A 9,697-nucleotide genomic window follows, 5' to 3' on the forward strand; every position below is an offset into this window, starting at 1 on the left:
GTAATATTGGAGTGTGGTTCTCAAAATTAATATATGAGAGGCTACCTAGATTCAGGCTTAATTACCCCATTATTAACTACTATTGTATCGGGTCCCATCTTTCTAAGGCAACTGTCAAGAGGCTGTCTTCACTGATTTTCTATCAGCTTTCATTCTAGACAGGAGCTCCTCACTCAGTCTAAAGCGTGCTCCTGGAGTCTGTATGGACTCGACACTGGCAAGACAAGCATGGACGGCGTTATGGGCTGAGTCGTGTCTCCCACAATTCACACGTTAAAGTCCTAACCTTCAGTGCCTCGGAATGTGACTGTATTTGGAGATAGGGTTTTTAAAGAGAAAATTAAATTTAAGTGAGGTCATTAGTGTGGGCCCTAATCCAGTATGACTGGTTTCCTTATAAGAGGAGGAGATTAGGACACAGGCACACACAGAAGGAAGACCTTGTGAAGATAAACGGAGAAGACGGCCATCAGCAAGCCAAGGAGAGAAGCCTCAGAAGAAACCAACTCTGCTGACACCTTGATCTTGGACTTCTAGCCTCCAGAACTGTGAGAAAATAATTTTTTGTTGTTTAAGCCTCCCAATCTGTGGTACTTTGTCATAGCAATCCTAGCAGATCAATATAGGAAGGTATAATCTTAAATATGAATGGCGTTACATAGGACTCTGTCTTCACACCACTTTCTAAAAATGTTTTTCCTTTTATATTGTTGACAATGTATAAGATTTGTTTTTTTTATCTGAACACATGGGAACAATGATTAAGGATTCATGTTGTCTGGCTGTAGCATACTGCAAAGCAGGAGGATTTAACTATCTAAACATACAGCTCACCATTGTTGACTTCTCAACCAAGGAAGATGGATGGAATACTTTCATGAGGTCAACCTTAAATAACCCATCCCCTCACTTGGATCCGATGACTCCTGGAGTATGTGTTTTAGAGCCACCCAATCTTGATGAACCCCAGCCACAGAGTTCTTAACATGAGACCCAGATGGTGGCCTTTTATGGAAGGAGCAGTCAGCTGGCAGCCGTTCCCTTTACAATCCTTCAAGCTAAGATGTCTCTACCGGGCAGCACGGTAAATAAATTCTGGGGGCCCAAACATTTACTAAGAGAGCTTGAGAAGATTTCAACTTCTTTCGGGCAAAAAATAAAATAAGACGAAAAGAAATAAACAAAATAAAAATCACGAGTGCTCCTTCTGAGTGACAGGAGGTCAGCCTAGATCTTGACACCAACAGAATGTGAACTTGGCCTCTCACATTTTATGCCTCAAGTCCTATTTTCCCCTTTAGTCAACCCTGCAGAACATGTTTTCACTCTGCATTGTGGCGGTGAGGCTTCATGCCTGTAACATGCAGGCGGTCTGGTTCCCTGAGAAAACCAGCCCATTTTACCCCTGCAAAGAAATTCTGGAAGGGTGTGGTACTTGGAGTTTTTACTCCAGGCCCCCAGAACCAGGCTAACTGGGTGCAAATCCCAGCTTTGCCATTTGCAGTTGAATTGGGCAAGTGACTTAACCCCTCTGTGCCTCGGTGTCCTCAGGAGTTAAGTGGGAATAGTAGTAGTATCTAGCTCATGGGGATGTTGTGAGGATTACAAAAATTATTATTGCAAAGCATTTCAACACTGCCTGGCACGTTGTCAGTGGTCACTGGCTAATACTGTTATTAACAGAATTACATATACCAGTCCCTTATAGACATACCTCTGTGGGATTATATTTTAATTATATTTTAATGACCTTTGCCTTTGACATTGCCCCGTGGAATAGTGTTTCTATATGACTCCCCAGAAAATAAATGATCTAGGTCTCAATCTCCACTTTATTTGCATGTGGTTACAATTTATAAATACACTTGCCATTTTACTTCCCCTCCGAAACTCTCCTTTTACCTAGTAACCCTACCCAAACCCCCAGTTTTTAATGACTCCCTTTCTTCTCCAGAGGAGAGGGGTGGTGCTCCATGTAACTCCATCTTCATATAGGGTCTACCTCAGTCCATGTGAAGGGCAGGTCCTCAAGGGGCCTCTGGAGCTTGGGATGAGTGCCACGGATCTGTCAGAGGTCCCAGTGATGTCCTTGCAAGTGACAGGAGCTGGCTTCCTTCTGTGCCATGCTTTGGGTGCAGAGCGCCATGGTGGGCAGCAGCAGGCATCATGTGCTCTGTCGGCCTGAAGCTGAGCTGGTGCAGCTCCAGGGGCCAGGGGATCTGCAATGAAGTCTCAGGCCTGTTCAGGCAGTAGTGAGAGTCCTGTGGCGGGCACCGTACCCAGCCAGTGCCCGGCCCCGCTCTCAGAGGTGTCTGAGGCCTGGCCCCTTAGGGCTTGCCTCTCAGGGGCCCTATCCAGGCCCCCTGTCAATCCTGTGTGGGCAGGGCAGCCTCGGGGAGAAGGTGCTCTCGTGCCTCCCTTCTCCTGGCTTCTTCCAGACACCATGAGGCATGGATGACAGATTGGGTCCTTGGTCCTGTCAGAGGTCTTGGTATCCCAGTGTCTCTGTCTCGGCCAGGTGCCAAGCTTTGCCATCTTCCTGGTAGGGTGTAGAGAGCCCGGGAGGACCAGGGGCACCCTCTTCAGGAATGGGGTATGGAGGCTCTGGCGGCGCAGGGGGGTCTCCGGGGCTTCGTGCTCCCCCCAGGACTGGTCCATTGTAGATGTAGATATTGCCAGTGACAGTCACAGACCCGCCGGTGACATGAATGCCATTGGTACCTGTGGGAAGGGAAGCAGAGTGAGAGGGGCTGAGGGGCACTGTGGGGGAAGGAAGGCCTGTGTACCCCCTGCATTGATGCCCCTACATCCTGAAGGCCCTCACTCTTCTGCCTTCTCCATTTCTTCTCTGGTCCCACTCCCATTTGCTATTGGTTTCTTGAGCTCTGCATTCATTTCTGTTTCTGGGTTTTTCAGTCTCTTCCTTTCTCTCTAGCTGGGACATTCTGGCTGGCTCTCAGTCTCTGTCTTGCCTCGCAATTTCTCTCCCTGCCCACCATCCTTCCCACTACACTTCCCCACCCCCACACTCCCCTCCCTGCAGCCTGCTCACCATGGGCCACCTGGCCTTGCTCTGGGAGCTCAGCTTCCAGCTCCCGGGCCTGGCTCAGAGGACTCTGCTGTTGTAGCACCTCTTGCTCCACAACTGGGGGTGGTGGGAGCCAGGCTGAGGCCAGGGGCAAGTCTCCAGGGATGGGCAGAAGTGGCTTTACCAGGTCAGGGATATGTGGGTTGATGCTTGGAGGCTGCCAGTTTCCATCAGCAATATTGGATTCTTCTCCCTGCAGGAGAGAAGCAGAGAATCAACCAATGATGTGGGCCTCAGACCCCATCTTTCTTTAATTCCCACATCCCACCCCAGCTTAAGCAGCCCAGGACCCTCCTCTGCTCCTCCTCAATCTCCCTGCCACAGGCCTTTGCACTTGACATTCTTGCTTCTTGGAATATTTCCCCAGGCATCCGATGCCTTCCTTTCTTCAGCTCTCTGCTCAAAGATTGGCTCATCAGAGAGGCCCTCTGTCCACGGTCTAAGGTAATATACCCCCATCCTCTACCACTGTCATTCATTGTTCCCCTATCCTGCTTCATTTGTCAGTTATCAGGACCTGATACTTATGTATTCTTGCTTCACTGGTCTGTTACTGCAGGAGGGGAGTTACTTTGTTCACTCACTGCTATATCCACGTGCCTAGAACAGTGCTGGGCATATGGCATGCTCAAAAGTTATTCGTTGAATGAATGAATGTTGAGGCCTGCACACTCTTTTCCTGCCTCCCGCCACATTGTTCCCTCTCACTTCCTGCTCCTCCTTGCTGCCTTCTTAGCTTCCCTCATTACCTCTGGACGGCTCTTGAGCAGGGATCCTGCAATGAAAATGAAATGGATGTAGGGCCTCTGGCAGACCTCAGACCCCCAGGCTTTCACCCTCCACACCCCACCACGATGTGTTGCTGCCCACCCTGGGGTCCCTGAAGGAACAGGCTATCATGACCCTTCTTTCTAGGCTCAGAATGGGGCGGGGGAGGGGCTAGAGGGAGGTGATGTCTACTTAAGTTGGGAGCAGGCATTAGGAGTCTTGAGCACATGGAAGGGTTGTACTGGGGAAGATGAAAATTCCCTCCCACTCCCTCCCGCATCCAGGTGGGGACTGACAACCACATCACAGCCTGCATCCAGCCCTTCCTACCCAGCTTTCTGCAGAGAGACGGGTGGCTCTTCAAGGTGCAGGCGAGGATGGTGGAGATGAACAGCAGGGAGACCAGGGGCAGCAGGATGGCCAGCACCAGCATAGTTCCTGCCAGGACAGCAGACAGCAGGCAGCATGATGGGGGGAGAAGGGCAGAGGGGAAGGAAGTTCATGAATAGCTTTTCCATTCTCTGGGCAACCCAAACATAAAATAAGTTCCTAAAGGCAGAATTAGAGTCAGACACTTCCCTAGGCGGCAGAGAAAGGGAACTCATTTGGACTTGGGGGGACCTCCTGATAGCCAGGAGAAAGTGTCTGAGATGGAGATGTTTGGGGTGGTGCAGGTCCCAGCGGTCTGAAGCAGTTGATTTTCAAGGGCTGGAAGTGGTGGTGAGAGGCAGTACAGGGAGGGCGGGGCTTAGGGCTATAAGCAGACTCAGGCCACAGGGTTGAGACACGTTTCTGTGGACTTGACCGTCTTACAGAGAGGCCACTGCAGGAACTGAGAGTGCCCCTCTGTACCTGTGGGGTGTTCACAGATGTGGGAGAGTCAGAAAGCCTCGCTTCTGAATTCTGCCTGTGGTTGCCTGGGAGACTAGGGGTTGCAAGGTCTCCACCTGCTTGCATGTTCCAGGAGGGAATGGGAACAGGAGGCTGGGTGTTCAGTTCCCCAGGACCCGATGTGGGCAGTGGATAGCTTCTGTCTTTCTATGGGCCTCAGTGCTGCCATCCACAGCCTGGAGTCTGTGGTGCCCATCAACCACACCTGAGCAGGGTCAGGAAGACTTGAATATTTGCACCTGGGCAGTGGCTCTCTCCAGTCCACCTGGATCTGTGGCTGAAGGGAGTACAGGAGGGAAGCATGGGAAGAAACTGGACCTGGAGTCTTGAACATCTGGGCTTCCCAGCTGTGTGACTTTTTAAGTCAGTCCACCTCTCTGAACATCAATTTTTTTTTCATATCCTATCTAATAAAGAGGGAATATGCTAATTGACCCTTACGCCATCACAAAGATGGAGGCGCCCACAGCCAATAAGGAGGGAATATGCTAATTGACTGCCCCGCCCTCAAAGATGGTGGCGCCCACAGCCACAGGATGGTGGCGCCCAGTCCCCTCAGCCCTGCCATGCGCCTGCCTCCAGAGTCCCCCAGGCCCCTCGGCCCCCCAGCCACCCAGGGCCATCTGAGGCTCAGGTAACCAGGGCTGGCCGAGGCTTGTGCTGCCAGCAGTGGCAGCAGCAGGGGTGTGATGGGGTGTTGCCTTCCCCTGATTGCCGGGTCACCTCCCACCCCTGAGGGCTCCTGGACTGTGAGAGGAGGCAGGCCGCCCCCCCTCCAGTGCATGAATTTTCATGCACCAGGCCTCTAGTATAAAATAAGGGGATTAGACTCTCTAAAATGCCAATCATATTTGAGACACAGTTAAAAATTAATAAGAGGACATGGAAAATACTTATGATATAGTTGAATGAAAAGTCATGTTACAAAATTCAAATGACTCCACTTTTAGGAAAAAATTCTAAGTATAGACATACATAGAAAAATGTTTGGGAAGATATATAAAAAATGTTAAACAGTGGCTATTCTAGGTTATGGTTCTGTAGGTGATGATTAATTTCTATGTGTCTGAATTTTATAATTTTTTATAGTGTGCATGCATCAAAAAGTAAATGACCCGAGTAGAGGTCTTCATAACACCAGTTACCACATGGGTGGTCTTGGGCAAGTCACACAACATCTGAGCCTCCTGTCAGTGAGGCGGATAATAGAACTACTTGATAGGATCAATGAGAGGATTAAAATGATTAGTGAATGTTAAGTATTTGAAGAGTGCCTGACACACTTGTTCTGAGCAAACGGAAGCTAAGATTATAAATATTTGCTAATTTTAAAAAGCTAATAAAATAAACTCTTTCCCAATGAATAATGATTCCAGTCATTAGAAACATCCTGTAATTGTCTATGAGGCTAGGACACCAATAATGACACCAAAAAAACCCCAAAAGAGTCAAATGTGGAATTACCTCTCTAACAGTGAAAGTGTCCAATTTAATAAAGAGGCACTCTGTCTAGTAAATGGATTATATGATGGTGGCAAGTAAAAAATGGTGACAGCAATGTCAGTTACAGTGACATCTCCTTAGCCTAATATTATATGTATAATATGTAACTTAAAAAGTGTGTGTGCGTGCGTGTACATGTGTATGAGCGTGTGTGTAATTAAGCTGGCTTGGGGACACTCCAATTTCTCTTTAAGGAACTTTTCTTCTTGACCCCATCCTGAGAGAGAAGGATTCACCTTTTCCCTGTTTTTTCAGATGGGAGGAATTAAGGTATTTTCCCAGATACCTCCACCCCATATCCTCCACCCCTGGCCCCTCACCTGGCATCTCGGGGGTTTCTGGTGGATTTCTGCAGCTGGTGTCAGACTGGGCAGTGCCTGGCGCTGCTTCTACCAGGCCTTGGTCCTCACACCTGTGGAGGAAAGGAAGGCCCAATTCAAGAGGGCACGCGGCTGAAAGTGGCAAATGGCAAGGAGGGTCCTACAGAGTTGAGCACGGCGGTGGGGTTGTCAGCAGCTGGGGCTTCTGGGAGGGTGGGCGGAACATGGGCACACTCACCTGGTGTGGGGCAGGCAGCGGGCGCTGGGGGAAGAGGTGTTCTGGAAGTGCCCTGCCTTACAGGGCACACAGTGGTTATTAGCCTCCCCAACCTCACCTGGCAAGAGAGAGGCAAGGCCAGCTAGGATGAGTGGGCAAGAGCAGTAAACTTCCTTTAAGCCCACTGGATGGCCCCTCCCTGCCCACCACCCCATTCTGTAGGTAGTACCTTTCCTGATCTCACCGTTGCCGAGTTTCCCCAGTGCTGAGGGGACCCCCCCACCATCCCTGCGCCTGTCCAGTCCATTTCTCTGCAGGCAGAGGCCTTTTATGCCAAAGAGAACTACCTGGAGGCTCACTATGCACACGGTACCATGCTTCCTGCCCCCATTCAAGATCACCAGCACCCAGCCTCCTCCCTGCCTTCTGCCCTTAGTGACCTCTGACCTTTGAGCTCAGCTTCAGTGCCCGGTGGGCAGTCAGAGAGTGGCTCGCAGTGCATACACTCATGGTCCCAACCGACGCAGAACATTCCTGGCTGGCAGTGGCACTGGGTTTTCTGTTTGCTAGTGCAAGGTGCAGTCTCCTGGAAGCCCAGGACTTGTGGGGAGACAAGACAGCTCAGTGGAGGGGCTGCACTCCAGGGGATCCCGGCCCTCCCCAGGCACACCTTACTCACTCTGGTCACAGGGGCGGCACAGCTGGCAGGTGGACAGGTAGTTCCAGTGCTCGTTGTAGGAGTTTTCAGGGCACGTGGCACAAACTGTGTCCTGATCACGGCTACATTCAGCAGAGACCTTAGTGCCTGGAATGTGAGTGGGGCAGTAGGAGTGTCAGGGGACCAGGGTTCCACCCTTACTTCTGCCGCCTGCTGTGTGACCCTGGGCCTGTCCCGCTTGGTGCCTGCGTATGAGGGATGGCCAGTGTCTCTCACTGTCTCTGCCAGCTAGTTTCCCTGGGAGATGGTGTCTCCCTGCCTTCGGAGGCAGCGAGGTGGACAGGAGTCCCCTGGAACCCGCCACCCTGTCCCAGGCTTCCTCTGACCAGTGCCTCTCACCTGGGGGGCAGCGGGAGCAGCAGGCCTGATGCTTGGGTTCGTAGTATTCCTTTTCCTGGTCCTGGCAGGTTTGGTTCTCTGTGTGGTATGGGGGCAACTTCAAGGGGAGATGGATATGGGGGAAGAATTATTCAGGGGTCAGTTGGGGAGGGCAGAGAGACCAGAGAAGGAGCTGCCCTTATCCAAGCCAGCACCCACCCACCTGCATGGCCCCTCCCTCACCAGTCGGGGCTGGGATGCTGTCAGGAGACCGCAGAGGCCTAGTATGAGTGGCCCCCAGGCCAGGCCGCAGGGGGAGGCCCACCGCGGGCGCATGGCCGCCAGTCCAGCCGGGTGGAGGCCTGGGGGTAAGGTGAGAGGCCTGGCTCTTGGGGCAGTGGTGACAGCAGCCTCCGGAGCCCGGGGCTGGGACAGGACTCAGGCCGAACTGCCCCGGGGGGCCAGAGCGGCCGGGCTGGCCTGGCCTCCAGGGCTCCAGCGCCAGGCTCAGGAAGTGGGAGTGGAGCTAGCCGGCCACGGGGCGGGGACAGGGAGCGCTGGGAGCTGAGGCCTCTGTCGCAATCGGGAAGAGGAACAGGCTTGGCTGCCCTGCTGCAGGGCGGGAGGGGGCAGCCGGGAAAGCACGTGAGGGCAGCCGGGCCCGGAACCGACCTCCTCCCTTCTTCGGAAGCCTGGCTGGGAGACGGCTGCAGGGGCAGGCCCAGCTGGTGGGAGAGGGGCAGCAGAGCCAGTGGACAGTCCTCAGATGGGCCTCAAGAGGCTGTCTGGGGCAGAGCTGACCAGAAGAGATAAAGTTCCGGGTGCCAGATCTGAAAAATGGAGTGCCTAGGACTGCCAGACATGGAGGGTGCCGAGACCCCGGGACCACCCGCTGCACAGCCAGCCAGACACGTAGCATCTGGGGACCAGAAGTCCTGGATGCAGACTGTCTGGACTCCTGGGTTCCTGCCCTGTTGTGTGGCTTTTTAAGATAAATTACAAAGGAATAACTAGCCAGTCCTCCCCTCCCCTGATCCAGCCAGGCCCCACATTGATGGGCACAGGTCACCTACAAGACACTGCAGAGGGTGCAGCCCCAGCTCCCCTGTCCTCAGAGGAGGGAGAGGACAGGAGACAGATCCTCACGAGCAGGGCAGTGCAGGAGCCTTTGAATGGGAAGGAGTTAAGGGCGCACCCAGTCCAGCACCCTTACCTAAAGGATGAAGAGACAGAGGCTCAGGTGGAAGAGACCAGGACTCTGGCAGGGCTTAGTCCAGCGCTGTCCCTTTTCTTTCTCACCATGAACAGTGCCCCTGGAGTGACTTGCAGTAGCTGTCCCCCTCCCCCCATGTCAGGCTTTCTGGTCTCCGAGCTTCTGTGCTCCTGGCTAAGTCCCACCTATCCTTGAGGTTCCCCGGGCTCTGAGCAGCACGCCCACTCCAAGCTGCACAGGCTGCTCGCTGTGACCTGGCTTACCGCTTACGGGCTTACTGCGAGCCCTGCAATGGCCTGGACGGGATCTTTATGTCTGGGTTCCCAGTGTTTAGTCTGACATCCCACGTGTCCAGTACATATTTATGGGTAAAGGAATGATGCCTGCCCATGTCACATAGCCAGTCCTAGAGTCCAGGACTACCGATTTCTGGGTCCCAGCTCATTCTAGCAACCACACTGCCTCCTTGTGACGCAGACTGCCGCCCTTCGTGTGAGGGGCTGACTTCCTCTCTTGAGATAGGTCACCTGGGCACTGTCCCCGCCCTCCACCCTGGAGAGCCCAGTTCAGGGCTCATCCTTACCCTGGTTGGTCTGACTGGCTGGACAGGCTGTAGGGGATGGACCTGAGAAGTCCTGGTGCAGGAGTGCGCCTGGGGAGG

General features: G+C 52.9%; 1 protein-coding gene across 1 annotated transcript; it reads right to left on the reverse strand.

Annotated features, from left to right (window-relative positions):
- Positions 1 to 1,733: 1,733 nt before the first annotated feature.
- Positions 1,734 to 8,366, reverse strand: LTBR (lymphotoxin beta receptor). The gene is made up of 10 exons (XM_080659589.1): positions 8,067 to 8,366; positions 7,845 to 7,941; positions 7,467 to 7,592; positions 7,235 to 7,387; positions 6,809 to 6,905; positions 6,571 to 6,662; positions 4,187 to 4,294; positions 3,838 to 3,863; positions 3,053 to 3,281; positions 1,734 to 2,721 (listed from the first exon to the last, which is right to left on the reverse strand). Exons 1-10 carry the CDS (start codon positions 8,157 to 8,159, stop codon positions 2,480 to 2,482), a joined length of 1,263 nt encoding a protein of 420 aa, XP_080515715.1. The 5' UTR covers positions 8,160 to 8,366; the 3' UTR covers positions 1,734 to 2,479.
- Between the last annotated feature and the right edge of the window lie 1,331 nt (positions 8,367 to 9,697).

The sequence above is a fragment of the Plecotus auritus genome (genome assembly GCF_963455305.1).
Source record: "Plecotus auritus genome assembly, chromosome: 3".
In the NCBI taxonomy this organism is placed as follows: Eukaryota; Metazoa; Chordata; class Mammalia; order Chiroptera; family Vespertilionidae; genus Plecotus; species Plecotus auritus.